The sequence below is a fragment of the Quercus robur genome, chromosome 4 (assembly GCF_932294415.1).
Source record: "Quercus robur chromosome 4, dhQueRobu3.1, whole genome shotgun sequence".
Lineage (NCBI taxonomy): Eukaryota > Viridiplantae > Streptophyta > Magnoliopsida > Fagales > Fagaceae > Quercus > Quercus robur.
The window spans coordinates 250314-273423 of record NC_065537.1 but is presented as its reverse complement, the minus strand read 5'-3'; the positions used below and the strand labels follow the sequence as shown (position 1 = coordinate 273423).

The window sequence follows — 23110 nt, the reverse complement described above, 5'->3', positions numbered from 1 at the left end:
AGAATTTTTTTTGTTTATAATTACTATAGTTTAGGTGCTTGCAAATATAAAAATATGTTAATAATTTTGTGTCAAATTCTTTTAGTTAGTTGAAGTGGGTTGTATTTATGCCAACTTAATACAGCATGTTTAGGAAGTAGGTTGAATGGGTCGTATCTTTGTCAATCCAGCACAAACTATTTACTAAGCATGTTACATAGATTATGTCATGTCAACCTGTTAATAAATGGATAATGTTAGAATTTAGCAATTTTGACATAAACCACCCCTAGTTTAGAGACCCTAGCGTTTCTTAGACTCATTAGTTGTTTCTACCTCAAACAACCCCAAATTAAGAGGAGACAACCCAAACACTTGAGAGAAGAGGCTAGAGATTCCCAAGCTAAGGACACTAAAATATCTTTTTGTTATTGATATAATGTTTTGGAATAGTAGTTTCCTAGGAATTTATTTATTTATAAACCTTTGGTAATTTTTTCCCGTGAAAGACGGTTAGTACGTAGATCTATACATAGGTCATGATTTTTGAATTTTTCTTTGTGAATTGGGGACTAAATGCAAGAAATTTGATAGTTTTTATGATTAAAAATCAATATTTCATGGTTGAGGGAATTCAAGAATGGTCGTATATCACTGAGAAGATAGCATGAAATTGTTAAAAATAAATATCTTATTTATGAAAGTTATTGTTTTTCTTGCAAAAATTTAGTATTTTTTGCACATGAAGTTTTGGATTTTTGTTTTCATTATTATTTCAGAGATTGTTTTGGCAATTGAATTATTGAGAGTTCTTTTAGTATGGTTACTACTATATAAGAAGGCATTGCATGCATGTAAGGTGAAAACTTTATAAGTGTATGATTGTTGTCCGTGCCTAACTCACTCATTAGGTTAGTAGCGTGACAACTAATTTGCTAGCTCACCAAAAGAGGTGCTAATAATTTGCTAGTTCATCAATCTGTGAGTTATATTTCACCTACTTTAATTAGTGAAACTTTAATTGTAATGTATAAACTAAAGAACTTGAATTTAGTTTATATTCTTATTTTCTTATTATATTTTAACTCATTACATGTTTTTAATGCTCTATGAATGGCCGTTGTACTGAATTTGAATTTATCCAAGGAATTGTTGAAGCCGTATCAAATTCAAAATTTAATCGAATGCCATTATTTGTTGCTAAATATCCTATTGGAATAAGTTCTCGAGTTGAGGCCATAAAAATACTTTTAGATATTGAATCAAATGATGTTCACATGGTAGGAATCTATGGCCTTGGTGGAGTTGGTAAAACGACAATTGCAAAAACTATTTATAATAGGTTTTTTAATCTTTTCTATGGAAGCATCTTTCTAGAGAATATTAGCGAGAATTCAAAGACAAATGGAGGTGTAATCCAATTGCAAGAGACACTTCTTTTTGAAATCTTAGGGGATAGGAATTTGAAACTGAGTAGCATATTGAGAGGAATCAACATGATAAATGAAAGTCTTTGTTGCAAAAGGGTTCTTATAATTCTTGATGGCGTGGATGAATTAGATCAGATAGAAAGTTTGCTTGGAAAATGTGATTGGTTTGCTTCGGGAAGTAGAATTATTATGACAACAAGAGATAAGCACTTGGTAGCTCCTCTTGGAAATGGACTTTCAACCTATGAGGTACGGGATTAAATGAACAAGCAGCTATTGAACTTTTTAATCAACATGCTTTCAAGAGAAACAAACCCAAGGAAGATTATTTGGAACTTGCAAACCAAGTAATACACTATGCGAAAGGTCTTCCATTAGCTCTAACAATAATGGGTGTTGATTTTTATGGAAGAACAAAAGCTGAATGGAAAAGTGCATTACATAAGTATGAAAAATTTCCTAATAGAGGTATTCAAAAAATACTGAAAATAAGTTATGAAGAATTAGATGAAACTGAACAGGATATTTTTCTTGATATTGCATGTTTCTTCAATGGACATTACATGGATTATGTTGTGGATATACTAGAAACTTGTGATTTATAATCGATATCTGGTATTCCAAAAATTATAGACAAGTGTCTTGTGACTATTGATCAATATAATAAATTGTCGAGGCATGACTTGCTACAACAAATGGGTAGGGAAATTGTTCAACAAGAATCACCACATAAGCCCAAAGAACGTAGTAGGATATGGTGTTATGAGGATGCTCTTGACATATTAGCCGAAAATATGGTATAATTTTTCTTAATTCACTTTCTCCCTTTTCTTCATATATTAGATGTAGTCGCTTTCTTCTCTATTTTTCTTTTCCTTATAAATTCCATCTTTTTTATGGGGAAAATTATTTTGTAATGTGATTCACTTACCCTTTGTCCAACTAGGGGTCAGATAAAATTCAAGGCATAATGTTGTGCTCACCTAAACCAATGACGATGCAATTAAAGGAGAAATTTCTTAAGATGAAAAATCTCAAATTTCTTATAATTCATAATCTAAACAGTTTTGGATGCCTTGAATATCTTCCCAATGAATTAAGGTTTCTTGATTGGCCTGGATATCCATTTTCTTCATTGCCATCCAACTTTTGTCCTAAAAAACTGGTTGTGCTGAACATGTCTCGTAGCCGATTGGAGAATCAATTCACACAGGTATGTTCGTTAATATTCATAAATTATTACTTCCTTAAACTATATTAATTTTTTTTCTTCTACAGATTTTTTAGTCCGAAACCTTGAAATATGTGAATTTCAGTTGGTGTGAATACATTAGGAAATTACCTGACTTATCATAGGCCCCAAACATAAAAGAATTGGATCTTAAGTATTGTACAAATTTAGTTGAGGTTCATGACTCTGTTGGGCATCTTCAAAAGCTTGAAGTATGGGAGCTTAGCAATTGCACTAAACTTCAAATTCTTCCAAGCTACCTCATGATGAAATCTCTCGCATCTTTAACACTTACAGGCTACTCAAGCCTCAAGAAGTTCCCTGATATTTCTCAAGAAATGGAATGTTTAGGCAAGTTAGCACTGCGCTCAACTGGTATTTGTGAGTTGCCTTCATCATTTGGGAATCTCACTGGGCTTAAGACTTTACTCCTCGGAAACCATTCACTATATCTTTCAAGTAGCATTTATAAATTGGAACATATTGAGAGGCTCTCTCTTTATGGTGATGTCATATTTCCAAAGGAACTAGAGAATGATAGGCGACCACCATGTGATTTTTATAAAGGCCTTTCCCAATATATTTTTCCGAGATTGAATTATTTATCTCTTAGTTTCTTTAAGATTCACTCTGAAATAGATTTTATATTGACTTCTTGTTGTCCCCTCTCATTGGAAAGTTTATACATCACTGATAGCAATATTGTTACCCTCCCAAAATTCTTTGGCAGATTTGAGAGATTACATATGCTTTTTATTGAAAGGTGCAATGAGCTTCTAGAAATTCCAAGTCTTCCACAAAGTATAATAAAAGTCCTTACATCAAACTGCCACTCGTTGGATTCACAATTACCAAGCAAATTATTCCTTCAGGTTTCTCTCTCTCCCTCTCTCTCAAAGTTATTAAGAAATAATTTATATTACCTTCACAAATACATGAGTAGATTTCCTAACTTGTCATTTCTTGAATTTGCTAATACGATGCAGTTTGGAGAAATTTTAGGGCTTCCACCAAATATATCATGTTTAGGTGTCAGAAGCAACATATCAATGGATCCACAGTTATCTAGCAGAATATCCCAAGAAGTTAGTGAATATGTAATTATACTACCTGGACATGAGATTCCAAATTGGTTCAACCATCAAAGTGTTGGAAGGTCCATATCATTCTATATGGGTCCAAAATTTCCAACATTTGGCCTATGTGTTGTTTTTGGAATGGAGGATGATTATAGCGATTATTGTTATCATGTTGACATTTCTGTCAATGGTAATAGACGAACATTCAGAAGAGGAGTCTTATTCAAAAATAGGTTTGGCCATCTTTGGTTTTACTGCAGACCTCCAAGCTCATTGTAGAAGCAATTTCAGGACTTGAACCTAGGCTATCAGAATCATGTTGAGCTTTTTTGTGAAATCCTTTTTCCACCTTTTGCACCAAAAAAATCTACTCCTTTCATTAAAGGAATGGGAGTCCATGTAGAATGTATTTGTTCTTATTCTCCTCCTTAGAATTCTAGTATCTTCTGTGACAACAAAAGGCTCAGACTGTCTCTTCTCTAAGGTCTGGGTTTCATCCTACACAGACTATTGTGCCATACCCTATGCCCAACCCGAAGTACTTCTCATCAACAATTACTAAAAGCACAAAAAATCAGCATCAACAATAGCCGCAAGATAAAGAGGCCCTTAGTAGAAAGGAGCTGAATATGATTGTGTGGAACTCAAACCTGTTTCCAATGTCTGAAAAAGGTGGGCTCCACATATTCGGTGGGATTGACTTCAGTGTGTTCGAGGAAATTGGATGGTCCAATCGGGAATATGAGAACATCTCGATAAAAGATTTGAATGAAGAAATATGCCAAGGTACTATTATGACATCTTTGAAATAACTTTTGCATTGTTTTTGTTTGATTTCTTTTGCATTGCTTAATGTAAAGGTATCCTTTACTGATTTGAAGGGGGAAAAAAAAAGCAATAAAAAATTAAAAAAAATCACTTTGACTTTTCATATTAAGGAAATTACCCCGTTATCCAAGATTTCAAATTTATTACTCTCAATCTCATTTGGGTATAGAAATAAAAAATCATATGTTTTTCTTCTCATTTCTTTTCCCTCTACAAACCAAACAAAGGAAAGCATAGTAATTCTTCTCTTTTCTTTTTTCTTTCTCTTCTTATTTCCAAACATTCATTACAGAAGTGTTTTCCTTTCTTTTCTTCTCCCTTATGTTATTTCTTTTCCCTTGGTTGCAACCAAACAAAGTGTAAATCTAGAATGAGATTATAGCAACGGAAAAGCATAATTAATGAAAGGAAGTCATCATTTGATTGTTTCAATTTTATTTTTATTTTTTTTAAATTATGGATATGGTTAAATGATTATATTCACTATTTTCCTAACAACCTAAGTTTTTGGAAGATTGATAATTTATTATAGTGTTAAAGCAGGAGATCACTCAATACTAATGGCTGAAGCTTTTCCTAAATTCTTTTTACCTCTCGAGTTTAAGCTTTCCTATTTGTAGGTAAGGTACCAAACCCTCATGAAGTACTAATGGCTTGTAACATTTTGATTGACAAGTACAACAAAGCCTACTTAGCAAAAGACAGGGAGGGAAAATAGTTGATTGAAAGGTGTTATTCCATTAAAGACTTGAATCCAAAGCACTCAATAACGCTAGCAGCCAGGGAAGCTATTCACCAAGCAAAATTTCGAGGTTTCACTAGTATGATAATCTTGACCAAGGGCAAGCAGATAAGTGAAATATTAGCAGGAAAGCAACAGCTAACTGGAAAGATTCAATATTGTTGGAAGACATGAACCAATGGAAGTCTGAGCATGTTTTTTGGTTAATGACTCTATGCTAGCAACATTTAAAAGTTGTGCTGATCAGGCCTATATGTATTTTGTAAACTATTTGGAGCCTTAGTATGGTCTATGATAGGCCAAAAACAATTGACCCCCTTGTGATTAATTAATTGATTAATTAGCTAAGTTTATTAATTAATCAAATTAACATGCAATCGCATGATAGTACGAACAAATCACCAATAAACTAATTATGCAGCGGAAAATAAATATGACATGGTGATTTATTTACAAATAGGGAAAACCTAACGGCAAAAAACTCATCGAGTAATTTTTAGGTTACCACTTCTGAAATTCCACTATTATAAAAAGAAGCAGTTACAAGTAAAGGAATCTCAATACCTTATACCAACCTAAAGTTGAACCCTTACCCCAAAACCCAATTAGACTTGTTCTGTAGTGACAATTTTCCCTTTTTATGCACAGCACCCAAGTACGTGACTAACCAATGCATGGATCCCAATGCATGACTTCAATCACCAACTAGAGAAGGTTGTTGGCTGCAAATTCCTTCAGTTCATCCCAACGATGAAGATCAAGAAGATGCTTGGTCACAAAACCCTACGGTACACATACACAACAACTTCTTCACATGAATGATGAACTAGGGCAAAACTTTGTCTCCGGTTACAAATTGCATGAACAAACTTTGCTCAACACTTGTGCAACTTGTGTACCCTTTGACGGCCCTTAAAATAATCCTTTTATATGTCTAGGGTTTGAAGAAAAGAAAGCCTAAACACATAATCATGAATTAGAGTCAAAACGGAACTGGAATTCTATTTTTCGTAAAGCTTGATAGATACTTGTCTATCGAGATGTTGTCAAGCAGTTGTTGAGCCACAGGTATCAAACAATTTCTTAAGCTCGATGGATAGCTAGTTGTCGAGTTTTAATGAACAGCACTTCTTCAGCTTGAATCTTGGACAAACTTGCATGTCTTCAACACTTGATCTTGAAATATTAAACACATCCTAGATCTACCCAATTACAAGTAAAGTGTGTTTTGTCAAAAGATTAGCCAATTACATAAAATAGTGACATATGTTCCTAGCAAGTGAATCACATATGTCCTAACAATCTCCCTCTTTGGCAATCCGTGACAACAAACAAATGAACATATGAGAGAAGTCATAAACCACTCAACTCATATTCACTTGTTAAATACAATAAAATCTATCCTAACACAAACTTTTGAAAAACTTTGCAAGAAGAGAGTTTATGGCAAGTAGACTTTGACAATCTGTATTTCTGAAACACTTTAAACAAAAATCATCAAGGCATATTTATGTGAAACAGAAATAATAAATTGTATACACGTAATAAGAAGCATGTGCATAAAGAGAGAATAGAAACAACACATGTAAGGGTAGGTGAAAGAAACATACATCAACATATATAAAGAAGGTAAGTACAATGTATGTCAAAAATGGTCACAAGACCCATGTACAAGAACAAAAGTATTTAAAATAGAGAAAAGAAAAAGATACAAGTAATTCTCACTACATCCTTCAGATATCAACAATCCCCCTATGAAAATGTCCTATACTAACTCTCTCCCTAAGTATAACTACTCCAATATACCAAAACTACTCCCCTTTTTTGTCACGAGTGACAAAGGGTAAGAGTGTCAAGTAAACATCTCATCGGTAGAGCTAGCATCTCCATCATCATCATCCGAAGCATCATCGTCATCACCATCATTATCATCCTCATCCTCCTCCTTAAAATCACAAGCCACTAAAGGAGGTGGTGGAGGAAAAGCCTTAGGAACATAACCACCTATGGTCGCCTGTTGCCGGGCAATACGACTGACACAAACGTTCACCTGATACAACTCTGTAGAGAGTGTATCAAGGCGAGCATCCATGCACTGCAGCTACGCCATGATGTCTCCTAGAGTCACATTGCCCAAAGAAGAGGATGGAGCAGAATAAGACGGAGCTGAACGGGAGCTGCTAAATCTGACTGTCGTGACCTAAACTACGCCTTGCTACATTTAATGGTAGCCTAATCTATGGCACACATGACAAAAAAGTGGTCAGAAGAGGGAAAGGGAACAGAAAAATGGCATAGAATCCGCGTGATAGCCATAGGGAAAATGAGCTTATCATGGGTAGTCGTATCCCTATACACATCTAAGATAGAAAGAATAAAATGTGAAGAAAAATCTATAATGAAGTGCTCTAACAAAGAAGGCAAAAATCGAGCACGAGGCTCTGTGATAAAGTTATAATGAGAGAGTGGGTGCAAAAAAATAGGTCATCACCATGTTCATGAATCTAGGACCTTTAGCAAAGGCCTTAGATGGTGTAAACTGACGATTACCCCAATCTGTGGGACGCTCACAGAAAGCAGAAATCATCTCATCTTTGGACACAGTTCTCAGATGCTCACAACCGAGGTAGTTAGGGTGCTTTATCCTCGGAACATGAAGCATATCCGCAACTAGCTGCAGTGTGACTACAATGCACGTACCTCAAACACGAGTAGAAAAGAGAGGTACTAAAAAATCAAATCCATGCATGTTGGATTAAAACTCTTGGATTAGCACGGGTGGACAAGTGATCGGGACGTCACACAGTGACTCCTATCCCCGACTGTGAATGATAGTGGGAAGGTCAATGTTGACGAAGTCTGCCAAAATGACTCGGCGTTCTGAATGAACACCTCGTTGAGAAAAGTTCCCCGAGAAGTCCTTTTGGGCATCCTCATCACGGAACTAAATATGAGAAGGAGTAGGATCAGAAGAAGACAATGCCCTAGAACGCAAAGGGTTCTAGGACGGAGCTGACTTACGCTTAGGTGCCATAGACACGACTAACGTAAACAGAAAGAGAGGGAGAGAAAGAGAGACAATCAAAAAAGTCTCAAAGTAATTCAAATATAACAAGTACACTGAAAAGAGAGTCGTATGCATGGGGAATGCATGAACATGTGATATGCAAAATAATTTGCATCATGGGCTCAGCTCAATCCAATCCTACCAGCACACAGTCAATTTGCACACATCTAAATGCATGATAATACAGTTATAATGTACATGAAATGCAATGCATGGGATTTTAAACTCATTCAAGCAAAAATCCATGCTAAAATTTCAACAAACACTAATCAATTTTGAAAAACCCCTAAATTTTCAAAATCCCGAAAACCTAGGTTTCAAAACATGAAATGCATGAAGAATGAGATATTAGAAGCTTACTAAGTGAAGAAACACTTGATTAATCTTGAAAAAATGCTTGAGGAAGAGGTTAGAAGTGAAAGAGAGAGTTTTTGGGAGATGAATAGGTGTAGACAGATCGAGAGGGATCGAAGAAATGAGAACTGGATCGCAAAAAACGAATATATAGATCCTCAGTAATTCTCGACAGATAGAGGTGTCAAGAGGTGTTGAACCATTTGTCGAGGAAAGTGTTGAGAAAAACAACATCGACAGATACAGCTGTCGAGAAACAAAGTAAAGACACAAGAAGAGAAGCTCGATCGATCCACCAGCTGTCGAGAAGCTATCGAGGGTCCAGGAACTTTCTCGATTGATCCATCGGCTATCGAGGATCTATCGAGATTGCGATAAGAAAAGACCTTAAAAGCTCGACTGATAGCCAGGTGTCGAGGAGGTATCGATAAGGTGTCGAGATTGCTTAAAAATCGTTTTTTAAGAAGGGAAAAACACAAATATGAATGCATTCAAGTATGCAACTCAACCAAAGATCTAATCACCATTTTAAGCTCTCAAAATTATCTCTCAACAAAAATTTTAAGCACAATGATCCCAAAAACACACACACACACTAAACAAGTCTAACCAATTTTATATTTCAAAAACAAGTTAAGATAGTTTAGTGAGCATACATTAACACATGTAAAACCTTGTGATGGCCAAATCACATTATACCTGCACGTGTATCAAAAGTAGCAAATTATATTGCGTGTTGTGTGTGAAAAATATCGCAAGATTGCATAAGTGTATACATGTTATAATGATTTAAGATATGTGAAAATCACTTTAACTCACACACATTCATAACTGTTTGATGGGGACTATCACCTTCGAGGTACATCCTATAACTCCCGCATCTCCTAGAATACACACTTGCAATCATATTTAAAGCATTTTTTGATCTTTTTTCTTTTCATTTTCTTTTCATATTTTTATTTAAGCAAATCATGCATCGGCATATAAGAAAGAGAAAAGAAATACCCAATGATGGTAAACATTTGACATTCCAATTTTGCTATGCCAAAGCACACAAATGTCATTGACACTGCAGTTTTGCTATGCCAAAGCATATAGGTGTCATATTATGATTGGCAGGCAACAATGGTGAGATAGTTATTTATGCCTTTCTCTTAGGATTTTCTAGTCCTTCCCATCAAAAAGAGTGATACGAGTATTAAGTACAAGAGATTACTTAATCTTACACATCACAAACACGAGTCACAAAGCTCACTTGCTTAGTTGTACATAGAGATGCTCATCTAAGCTACAAGAGATACAAAGTTTAGAAAACTTTGTTTCAATGTCCATCCAAGGTACACAAGTACCAATGTACACAAAACATACACTGTTTTTGTATTTTTCTGATTTTTCAATTTTTTTTAATTTTTATATTAAAAAAATAAACAAAACTAAAAACAAAGAAAAACATGTTAAACAATGCATAGTATAAAAACTAGACTGACTCAAAACTTGAAAGCAAAACACACAAGTAATGCACACACAAAAACAAGAAAAGAGAAAGAGAAAAGTGATAGAATCACATGGAGCCATTTTCCTTCCACACCCTGGAAGAACCTTTCCTTTGATTAAACCCTTGAACCGGTGGTGAGGGGGAAGAATTGAAACTGTTCAAGTTCGAGAGGAACATGAGAGCTTTGAGAAGATCTCCAAGAGGAGCAAGAGAGGATTGAAGCTGATTATGGCTTCTAGATGCTATCATGCTATTACTTTGTTAAGAGGCTTACCACTTATAGCAATTTGGTGGAGTATGACCAGTAGCTCCACAATTTAGACTTTTGAGAGTTAGCGTTCTTAGCCCTAGGGTTCTTAGCTTCCTTCTTATCTTGCTTAGGGGGTGCTCCTAAGATAGATTTGTCTTTGTCTAAGTTCTCACTATCTAAATCAGTTTTAATATCATTGTTCTCAATTTCAACACTATTACTAGGAGAAACAAAAATAGTTGTACTAGTAGAAGCAATATTAGAGGAAGAGAAATCATACCCTAGACCTATTCGATCAGAAGCAGATTTCTGAAGACTGAGCATCTCATCAAGCTTTGCACTTGAAGTCCTCTCCAATTAAGCTCTGACTTGAAATAGCTCAGCTTCAAGTTTCTCAGTCTTCTCAGCCAGGAAATTATTCTTGAACCTCAGTGCTCTAATAGTCTGATTAGCTTTATCAAACTTGTGGAAAGCTTCTCACGGTCAAGTTCCATATCACTGAGCTTCTTGGTGGTCAGCCTATATAGTTTCTCATGCTTCTCGAAAAGCTTGTACAGTTTCTTATAGGCTGTATGGATGTCATCTTGATCATCCATCTTCTTAAACTTGGATTCTATGAATTCCTCTTCTACATCCACATCTTCAACAATCTCATCAGTAGGATTGACAGTGGCAATGAAGGCATTCAAGATTCCATCATCCTTATTGTCAAAATCATCCTCAGGCTCGAGATCGCTCAAGGTAGCAGCAAGTGCCTTGCTGTTCCTAATCCTCCTGAGATATGTAGGATACTTTTGTTTCATGTGACTAAAACCTTGACACCCAAAGCTCTTAGGTCTTGCGGGAACAATGTACTGACCGCCACCCCTTGCATCCTTCTTCCTTTTGTCTTGGATCTTGAACTGAGAAGAACTGGATTGCCTACGGTCCTTGTCGAAGCCCTTCCTATTGGCATTCTTCATGAACTTCTTGAATTGCCTGGTGATGTAGGACTTCATCTTAGAATCTTCATCGTCTGAAGACTCATCTATGTCATTGCTCTTGGTCTTCAAAGCCATCCTCTTACTTTTGCTTGACTTACCAATCCTTGTAAACCTTAGCTTGTAAGTCTGCAAATTTCCAACCAACTCTTTCAAAGGAATCTTGTCAATGTTCTTTGATTCCTCGATTGCCGTAATCTTGGCATGGAATCTCTCAGGTAAAGATCTGAGCACCTTTCTCACAATCTTGGGTTCAAAAATGGTTTCCCCAAGATTGAAAGCTGAGTTCACTATGTCCTTGAGCTTGGCATAGAACTCATTGAGTGACTCATCTTCCTCCATCTTAATCTCTTCAAAGCTTGTAGTGAACGTCTGAAGCTTTGAATCCTTAATAACCTTTTTTCCCTTATAGGTTGTCTAGAGGATGGTCTATACTTCCTTAACAGTTTCAGTGAAGGATATCTTCTTGAACTCGTCATTGGTGTCCACATTTTCTCATCTAAAGATTACAAGAAAGCTCTCATGCGTACTTTCCAGTATGTATTGTTAGTGTCATCAAATAAAGGAGGTATAATTAACGGTTATCCTCTATCCATGACAAATAAGGGTCAATGGATCAACATAACAAAGATTAAACCCTAATCAGAGTGTGCCTGCTCTGATACCACTTGATAGACCAAAAACGAATTGACCCCCTTGTGATTGATTATTTGATTAATTAGCCAAGTTTATTAATTAATCAAATTAACATGCAAACGTATGATAGCACAAACAAATCACCAATAAACTAATTATACAATGGAAAATAAATTTGACATGGTGATTTGTTTACAAATGGGGAAAACCTAACAGCAAAAACCCCACCGGGTGATTTTTTAGTCACCACTCCCGAAATTCCATTATTATCAAAACAAGCAGTTACAAGTAAAGGAATCCTAGTACATTATACCAACCTACAGTTGAACCCTTACCCCAATACCCAATTGGACTTGTTCTGTAGTGACAATTTCCCCTTTTGATGCACGGCTCCCAAGTACGTGACTAACCAATGCGAGTATCCCAGTACGCGACTTCAATCACTAACTAGAGAAGGTTGTTGGCTACAAAGTTCTTTAGTTCATCCCAACGATGAAGATCAAGAAGATGCTTGGTCACAAAACCCTACGGTGCACATATACAGCAACTTCTTCACAAGAATGATGAACTAGGACAAAACTTTGTCTTCAGTTACAAATTGTATGAACAAACTTTGCTCAACACTTGTGCAACTTGTGTACCCTTTGACGGCTCTTAAAATAATACTTTTATATGTCTAGGATTAGAAGAAAAGAAAGCCCAAACACATAATCACGGATTAGAGTCAAAACAGAACTGGAATTCTATTTTTCATAAAGCTCGACAGATACCTGTCTATCGAGATGCTGTCGAGCAGCTATCGAGCCATGGGGCTAGAACAGCTTCTTAAGCACGATGGATAGCTAGCTGTCGAGCTTTAATGAATAGCACTTCTTGAGCTTGAATCTTGGACAAACATGCATGTCTTCAACACTTGATCTTGAAACACAATTTCTCGAAGTATTAAACACATTCTAGATCTACCTAAATACAAGTAAAGTGCGTTTTGTCAAAGGATGAGCCAATTACATAAAATAGTGACATATGTTCCTAACAAGTGAATCATATATATCCTAACAGTCTAGATTTCCTTATGTGGTATAAAAAAATCAAGAAAAATCTAAGGTACACACTAATTTCTACTCCCAAAATCCATAACATGCTTAAGACCTTAAGTGTAAGCTTATGATTGGTGCACCCAAAATCCAACTTTCTTATGAGGTAGGTTACCCGGGAGTTGGCTTTTAAAACTTTTTGTATTTGGACAGAGGCACTTGTGAGTTGTGAGTGGACACATCCACGAGTTGCCCAGATCAGCCCTTAAGTAGATTTCATGGGTCTCATTTTTCAAAGTTCTTCTATCTCTCTCACGCAACTCTCTCCCCCAAACCCTCATACATTTTTTTCACTCAAATCCAATCAAAATCAATCGCATTTCATTCCTTTTATATCTATAAGGTAAACTCTAACATATTCCATTGATTTTAATGCTTAGATTTTGAAATTTGGGTATTTGCGTTCTATTTTGGGATTTTCACAATAGTGGTTGCAATACTTAATTATTTTTCAAAATTTTTGATTGAGTTATGTTGCATTTGATGCCTTGTGTTTGATGTTGCCCTTTGTGACGTATATCTCTTGTATTTAGGCATGCTTTTGTGGCAATCCCTCACTCTTTGAGTGTTCTAATGAGGAGTGCACACTAAGTGTTTAGTGTAATATCTCAATAACATCTTCTTCATCATTTGAATTCTAATGAGTCTCATGTGTGCTTAGTATGGGTGCATTTGCTTATCTATATTGTGCGAATGCTTGTGATTGTGGTTCATACCCTTCAGTCCATTCACGCCATTCATTCATACACTCATTTTTGGTCGACTTTCATTTCTCTCACATTTTGTACCCCATATGAATTATAATCCTTGTTTTTAGCTTCATTGTTCATCTTCCTTCTTCTTAATCCCTTTTTCATCTGCAACAAAAAGGGGAAGAAACTATTGGACTCTTGTGCTTGTATGCATTCTAGGGGGAGAAGTCATATCTTTTTGGGGGCATTTATGATCACTTTATGGGGGGAGACATTGTTTGTTATTTTACAATATGGTTGTTTTCTTTTCAGTGCTTCTTTTTGTTGTATTTGTGGCTACTTTGTTTGAACTCGATACTTTTACGGTACTTTGAATTTTCTTTTATTCATCTATGCTTTATTGTTCTCATTCCATTGTGGTTTAATGTTGGACATGCATACATTTCTATGTTATTGTGGTTTAATGATTGCATGTTTGGATGGTAATTTGCATTGTTAAGTGATCATTGTAGTCATTTTTACATGATTGTCATCTATTTGATCAAGTTGCACTCATATATTTCATATTATGTTTGATTAATGGTGTATTCCTAAAGTTGATACTAAATCCATCTATAGGACTAGTTGTGTCCAATCTACCTTCAATTCTCAATTCAGTGTTAGAACTATTGAGTAAACATATTCAATTTTAAGAACTCATGAAAAATGTTGTTTGTTTAGTAGAAGAAGTATTAATGAACTCCTTGCTAAAAAATTCAGTTATTTGCATATTGTATTCCTAAGGCTCTGTCTGTTTCTACCCCAACCTTTGATACTTCCTTTATTGTTTCTTTCTTCTTATCTTTGTTGGTGCCACCCTTATCAAAAAGTGAATTCCCTATACCAAACAATAAGGCCTGTTTAGCTAGAAGAGCATTAGGGCATGAAAGGTAGAGGGTTGATTAGGGTATGTGTTACAAAATGCAATAGTTGTAAGAATAAACATAACAAGTAAGTGTTGAACCTAGGATAGTATGGATAGATTATTTAAATCCAATTCCTCTGTTAGCTCCAGATCTAGATCCAATTCCTCTATTAAAGAAACAAATTTCATTGATTTTAAGAAATGGTGTATTCCTAAAGTTGATACTAAATCTGTCTATTAGACTAGTTGGGTCCAATCTACCTTCAATTCTTAGTTTAGTGTTAGAATTGTTGAGCAAACATATTCTATTTGAAGAACTAAAAAAAAAAAAAAAATTTGTTTGTATAATAGAAGAAGTGTTAATGAATTCCTAGCTAAAAAATCCAGTTACTTGCATATTGGACTAGTTCAAGTCGCTGTTAAACCTCTTAACCGAAAAGGTATTAATGCTTCTGTGTTTATGTGCTTAAAAGATGCTAGATTTAAAGATTTCCATACTAGTACTCTTGGCATGTTCACATCATCTCTGTTTGATGGTCCTGTTCATTTTAACTACTATCTTGATCTTACTCTTGCTTTGGGTGATCCGAATATTGTTAAAGCTTTAACTTTAAATATTTTGACATCTGATTATGATAGGGATGAAGGCAATAACCCCCTTGCTATCATTTATCACATTTATTATAGATTGGTAAATACTTCCTTTAATCCTCGTGCTAGACTAAGAGATACTAGCTATAAAACTCTGTTAATCCAATGTTCCACTCCTGATGCTAAGGTTCAAATTCCAAAAATGATTCAATGGAAAGATATTAAGCTTCCCAAAGAATGCTTGTTGGAACGAGAAGCTCAATCTACCAAGTTTGTTTTTGATGAGTTAAATCTTGACCACATCCAACAATATCTTGATGGAATTGTTAAAATAAGTGTTGATGATAACAAACCTCTTATGATTAAAGAAGGAAGGCATTCTTTTGCTAGATCTAATGTTTTAGAAGATATTTCAAAAAGAGATCAAGATCTCAATGAATTTTTACAAATGAATTTTGAAAATCCTGATTTAAAGATGAAAGGAGTTGCAAGTGACAACTCCCAAGTAAGCACTGCTTATTATTCCACAAAAACAAAGCCTCCTTTTAAACATGGCAAGCATGTCATTGAAGAAGAAGAAGAGACCGAATTTGGGTCTCCAACTGCTTTTGGTTTTCAAGCTCCTAGTGCCCCTGATTTTCAAACCCCTATTATTCATAGCCAACTAAGACTTTTAAACAAAGCATTTGTTATTGATATAGTAGCTTTATTTGATGAGTTTAAATTTGGAAAAAACAAAGAAAAAAAAAATCCTATCATGCTACTTTCGAACAGAAAGAAAAAGATCGTGTTAAAAGAAAATGGAAAGAAAAAATGCACCAACTGCAAAAACATATTTTGTTTTTTGATTTCATTGAATATGGGAAAACAATCAAATTTTGTTAAGGAAGATAAAACTATTGTCCAGTCTAGTCACCTGCCCCTTGACATGTTTATTATTAACAGTAAAGGGACTGAGATAAAGGCCTCCCCTTTCAAAACTGCTGAAATAATTGATGTTAACACCCCTATTTCTACTGAAACAAAAAAGATTATTGAACAAAAAAAATTTGTTAATAATTCCCTACATATTATTGTCCAACAACTCGACTGTATTAAAGAAAAAATTGAAAACCTACTTCTTCAAAAACTGAAAAACCTTCGATTGATTTACCCAGCCAAAGGCAAAACTTGAGCCTTAAAACCATCCAGACTAAAACTATTGAAAAAGTTGAACAAATGCTTCTTGATTTACAAAAAATAAAAACTAAGCAAAATACTTCTACTAGTACTGCCAATGCTATTTGAAGAAAAAAGGAAGAGATTTTTTTTTTTTTTTTTTTTTTTTTTTTTTTTTTTTTTTTCTGAAGATTCAGATTCTGATGCCTCATCCTCTGCTTATGATAAATTTGTTTTCAAATTACCTAAAATTAAAATATTTGTTGGAAAATCCAAGCCCATGTCTTTTACAAAAAACTAGTATTCAAAACCTACTCCTAATATGCAGTTCGAAGAAAGATTTTTCCAACCCAGTTTTTGTTTCAACTGATAAGCTTTATGAATGGAACATTGATGGCTTACCTGAATAAGAAATTATTAATAAAATGGGTCATATGTCTATGGTTGCTAATGCTTAATTACCAACCATAATCTTGACCATGCTAAAATTGTTGATCTTCTTACTACCGATTTTTCTGGAACCCTTCGCGATTGGTGGGAAAAATTGTTAGGATTAGTGCCATTAAATCCTATTGTATGATGCTATGTATGACTTTATGTATGATTTAATTTTGTAATTAATAAAGTTGTTTTATTATTATCTAAAATAATGGTAACATGAATATTTGGACATTATCATATAGTCCATGAGATGCACAGTATGTGATTTAGTCACAGAAGATATAAGTCACGAGTTTTTTGTAAACTCAGAATTTTAGTTCGTAGTCGGTGAAGAAATTGTGCATTTCATCTGCAAAGACTAAAACATATCAACAAAGATGATTTGTCTTGATCAAGGAAATGGAGACTTCTAGTTGGTATATTGATATATTTTAAGAGTTAAGACATATTGAACTGGACCGCTGTGAGATTTATTATTCTCCTATTCACTGTCAAATGAATAATAAATCTCACGACTTCTATTTACATCAACTCTTAATCTTGAGAGAATAATAGACCTTATTATGAAGTGTAGGTTGCTTTGATATATCAGGAGTGAGATCTAAAGTCACAATCAAAGCCTCAATATGTTGGGCAACCATATTTAGTGTTGATGGAACATATATTCTCAAGATCTTAACAGAGAAATAAAATATTCCGTTGAGATAAGTTTAATGGGTTTGATTATTCAAAATGTTAGACCTGACTACTTTAGTAAGGAGTTACTAAAGTATATATTTATAAAATTGGATTTCATAAATATATGATGAATAACTTAAAGGATTAAACTGGGTACTCAATGATTAAGATGTAGTAATCTTTAAAGTGGCAGTCTACATTCATGACTTTGTAGTACTACGAATATTTTATGAAGGGGTTGCATGTATAATAAAGTCTTAGGATATAATTTATTAATAAGGCTTAGAGTGCAATTATATTTATATAGTAGTATTAAATATATATAATGGTAACTTTGGACTTGTCAAAAGTTGATAGAAAAGCGCAAGGCCCATTGGAGCTACAGTCTTATTTGTTCTCTTTTGGTCCCACCCCAAGCCACATACTAAAACCCAATTGGAATGGCCCAAAAGGCTATCCCAATTAGATAATCAGTTAAAAGGAGAGAAATATATAGAATTTTGTAAGAGAATGAAATGGTTTGTATGAGTGTTGGATACTCTATTATTCTCCCTTAAACACATACACATAAATTGATTGAGAGACCACACTTCTTGGGTACAAGTGGAATTGGAGTGAAGATTAAAAGTGTTCCCAAGTACTTCTAATTTTTGGTTTTGAAATTTCACTGCACCAGGGTACACTCTCTTGTTCTTATATTCTTAAATTTATATCGTACATGTTATCTATTATGAATGAAGTAGATCCGTTTATTTTTTGCTATATATGTTTTGTATGCAATACAAACATGTTTTTTTTTTTCCGACAATTGGTATCAGAGTAATCTTCAATTTCGAATTAGTATAACTTGTTTTGTGAGTTTTGGAATCAAGGATAATAGTTTCATGATGTTAAAAGATTATCCAATTAATTTTCTACATGGTGATTGAAATTATTGTTTGATGAAAATTGATATTGATGTATGATGTTGTTTAAGTTTGATCTTAATTATGTTAAATTGAACTTTAAGGCTATAACATCAATGGAATTCAGTTTTGATATCAAATTCTGTCTATTATGTTTATATGATGGTTGTTTGTTCATGAAAAACCGTTGAAAACTGATTAAGAAAAATTCTAGAAATTATAGTTTCATGAGTTTCGATCGATCGAGTGAAACACTAACGAATTTGTTTGATTCGATTGATATTTGATTGCTAGTTGATCGATCGAATGTTCTTTTTCAATTGTTTGAGCAGCGATCGAGTGCTAATCGAGCCAGGCAGATTGTTTGGTGAGAATTTTTTTTAATTTTTTTGACCGATTGAGATTTACATTTGATCCATCGAAAACTGTGAATTCTGAATTTTTCTAAGTGTTTTCACATAGATAAAGTGCAAGGTTATGTGTACTGAGATTACGCATGTTTTCTAATTAAAAACCTTTCTTTTAAAATATCTAGTGGGAGAGAGATATAAGGGTTGGATCTCATGGCCTCCATTGTTGATTTATAGTAGTATGAAATATATATTTTGTCTTTGCTTCGAGCTTAGCATTCCATGCGAAGAGTATTTATTTCATGGTACTACAAGATTGAACTTCCTAGTTTATAGTAATTTCATCAAACATCTCGTCTTAGCCTTGAGCTTTGCATTCCATACGGAGGGTGTTTTGTATCATGGTACTACAAGATAAACCTATTAAGGGAGGTGAAATGTGGCTACACACGATTCTAGACAATGGTACATACTAGAATAAATATTAAAGTATCCTCTATGTTAAGTTCTTACTATTATTATTTAGAGGCTAAATGTATAACGGCATATTATTAGTGTTTTGATAAGAGTTATCATGACAGCACTAATAATGAGAATAGTTCTCAATCAATCATAGTATTTAATATTCACTCTATGTTGAGGGATATTGAATATGGGATTGGGTTGTCATTACAAATATTATATTATGGTTTTAATAAGGTTCCATATTATTTGTTTATATGCTGAATTGATAATGTCCAGTTTACTTATTATATTCATGTTTATTGTTTTCAGATTTAATCATGGCATCATTTAACCCAGTTGCTGCTATTCTTAATCAAAACAAATTGACTAGATCCAACTATGTTGACTGGAAAAGAAATTTGGACATTGTTCTTACTACTGAAGAGCACAAATTTGTACTTAGTCAACCTTGTCCTAGCTTTCCATCATTAGATGCTCCTCCTGAGGAAAAACAATGATATGATCATTGGTAGAAATCTATTGAAATGGCTAAGTACTATATCCTAGCATTTATCTCAAAAGTTCTATAGCATCAAATGCAAGATGTAGAACTAGCTTCAGACATAATGTTAAGTCTGAAGGAGATATTTGGTCAGCAAGGCCGTTTTGCAAAGTAAGAAACTATGAGGCAAATTTATAATACCAAAATGGCTGAAGGTACTTCAGTGAGGGAGCATTGTCTTAAGATGATCACTAACCTGAATACACTAGAAGTTTTAGATGTCGATATTGATGAAGAATCCCAAGTGGATATGATAATCTAGTCACTACCAAAATCATTCAAGGAATTCAAACTTAATTATAATATGAACAAAAAGATTTATTCATTTTCTGAATTAACGAATGAATTGGTAGTAGCGGAAGGCATTCTTGGTACATCTAGTGTTGATGCCAGTATGGCTGAAGCTTCTACTTCTTATCCTAAGTCAAAAGGCTAAGGTAAGAAGAAGAAGAAGAAGAAGAAGGACTTCACCAAGCAAGATGGTAAACAAATTGCCTTAGGAGTTGCCAACAAGGGAAAGAAGAAGGACTATGCCAAAGGAAAGTGTTTCCATTGTGGCGAGAAAGGACATTGGAAGAGGAATTGTCCAATATGTAGAGCTGCCAAGAATAAGGGTATGAAAAGTTCATTCCTTCTTGAAATATGTTTGGTACAAAGTCCCACGAATTCCTGGTGTGTGGATTTAGGTTGTACTAATCATATCTATAATTCTTTGTAGGGGTTCCAGGAGACTAGAAAGCTAAGTGAACGGGAATTGTTTCTTACTTTGGCTGATGGGAGCAGAATTCCAGTTGTAGCTGTTGGAGTGTTTAATTTATGCTTTGAATCTAGGGTTTTAATATTGGAAAACTATTTATATGTACCTATTGTTCATAGGAATTTAATTTCTGCAACTTATTTAGGTAAACATGGATATTGTGTTATCTTAAAAGACAATGTTGTAATAAAGAAGGGGTAAAGTGTTTATCTGTTCTGGTAATATTATTGATAGTCTTTATATTTTAACTCCTAATAAGCATGAATTATATAATTCTGAATTAGATAATAATTCACAAGTGAAATCATTAAAGAGAAAGTTTCCTTCTACTAGTGATGCATATCTTTGGCATTTACATTTGGGTCATATTAATTCAAACAGGATTCAAACACTGATCAAAGATGGACTCTTAGAGCCATTGTATTTTGATGGATTTCCAGTTTATGAATCTTGTTTGAAGAGCAAAATGACCAAAAGACCTTTTAATGCAAAAGGTAAAAGAGCCCAAGATTTGCTAAAACTAGTACATTTAGATGTATGTGGTCCTATGTCAACCCAAGCAAGAGGTGGCTATGAGTATTTCATTACTTTCACTGATGATTACTCTAGATTTGGTTATGTGTACCTAATGAAACGGAAGTCTGAAGCCTTTGAAATGTTCAAAAAGTTTAGGGCTAAAGTTGAGAATCAATTAGGTAAATGCATAAAGGCCATTCAATCTGATCGAGGTGGCGAATACCTTCTTAGGGATTTTAAGGATTACTTAACTAAAAATGGGATTATATCCTGTTAGTTTTTAGACCCCTTAAAACAATTGATTAAACCTAATTAATTAGCCAAGTTGTTACTTAGTCCAATTTCAAGTCTAGGTTATCACAATCAAACAATCATATCATGCATAGCAGCGGAAAATAAATAAGACAATGATATGATCATCCAGGAAACCAAACCGGTAAAAACCTGGGGAGGATTTGACCTAGCTATCCTCAAGGTAAACTTGAATCCACTATCAGAAAGAATCGAAGTTCATACAAAAGGACTTACAAGCACCCCCGCTCGACTTCCTAATGCTACCAACTAGTAGAACTTACTGACACGACCACGTGCAAGCTCCGAATCCACGGACTCCTTCTTTCTTGGATTCCCACCAGCTACAAGCACCCCCGCTTGTGTATTCTTTAAGTTTTAATGGCAGCAACTGTTTTGATCATCAAGGTTTAGAGAATATCTCCTCCTTGAAAACCCTAAGTTTGTGTAAAGGAAAGCTCCTCTAGATCTCACAAGAGATTTACACAAACCGCAATATGAGCAACACTAAAACGTGGCTAGGGTTTGCCTTTTATACTTAGGACAATAAGAAACCCTAAAAATGTTTTAAAACAACTAGGGCTGAGTTGGACGAATCTGCAGAAAAGCAATCTGCCCGACGTTCGATCGGTCGAGCCTAAGCTTCAATCGATCGAGCCAGGCCGAAAGCCACACTGCTTTCTGCTTTACACTCGATTCCAACTTTACATTGACATACAACTTTGAGCTAGCTTTAAACACTTCTAAACACATTGTTTTGATCATGGTTTGCCAACATTACACATTAGAGTTCTAAATACATAAAGTCCTAAACTTTAGAACCTAACAAACTCCCCCTTTGGCAATCCGTGACAAAACACAACATAGAATCAACCTGTACTACTATCCATCAGTTGGAAGTGTAGACAGCAGCTCAATTGAATCAACCTGTATATTTCCTGAAACACTAAACAAAATGCATAACTGCATGTGTGGAAATAATACAGGTAAACAAAAAAACATGTTGATTTCAAACAACACACAAATAAAGACATATATCAATGAATAACTCATAAATATAAATCAATAAGCAGTTTGAAACAAGAAACAAATAAAGTACTAATAAAAACATAAAACTCCCCTTAACATGAATATCCATCAAAAAACAAGGAAAGAGCTAAAAAAGTTAAGTACACAGTGAAGTACCTAGATACAATCTAACAACTCCACAAGCTCCAACCAAAAACAAAAATCTCCCCCTGAAAGCAAACTCTACAAGTACTCCCTCTTTTTGTGACAGAATGCCAAAGGGCACACAAGATATCCATCATCAAAAGGGAGGTGGTCTAAACTGCGCCAACTCCGCATGCAAGGCACGGATCTCATCAAGCACGTCCACCAAAATCTGTCCTTGAGCCGCCTGAACGGTCAAGACATGATCCAACGTGCGACGAATGTCTGAATCATCCGTAGCAGTCGGTGGAGGAACAGCAGCATCAGCATCAGCAGCAGTACCTGAAGGCTCAGCAGCATCTGTACCTGTAGAAGAGGGAGGAGGGGGAACACTACTAGACGACGCACCTCTAGGACGAAAAGGAGGACCCTTCAACTGAGCAGTCCTCTGACGAAGAAAGGTGGCACCTATAGGAGCTATCACATGAACAGGCTCACCTGACG

At 34.8% G+C, this 23110-nt stretch overlaps 1 protein-coding gene across 1 annotated transcript; it reads left to right on the top strand.

The window, feature by feature from the left end:
- The first annotated feature begins 1163 nt into the window (after positions 1-1163).
- Positions 1164-19846, top strand: LOC126724466 (disease resistance protein RUN1-like). Its single transcript, XM_050428993.1, has 8 exons — positions 1164-1658; positions 1715-1854; positions 2475-2622; positions 2766-3192; positions 3280-3512; positions 3627-3909; positions 4392-4505; positions 19659-19846. The coding sequence occupies exons 1-8, from the start codon at positions 1164-1166 to the stop codon at positions 19844-19846; spliced, it is 2028 nt and encodes a 675-aa protein (XP_050284950.1).
- Positions 19847-23110: the final 3264 nt, after the last annotated feature.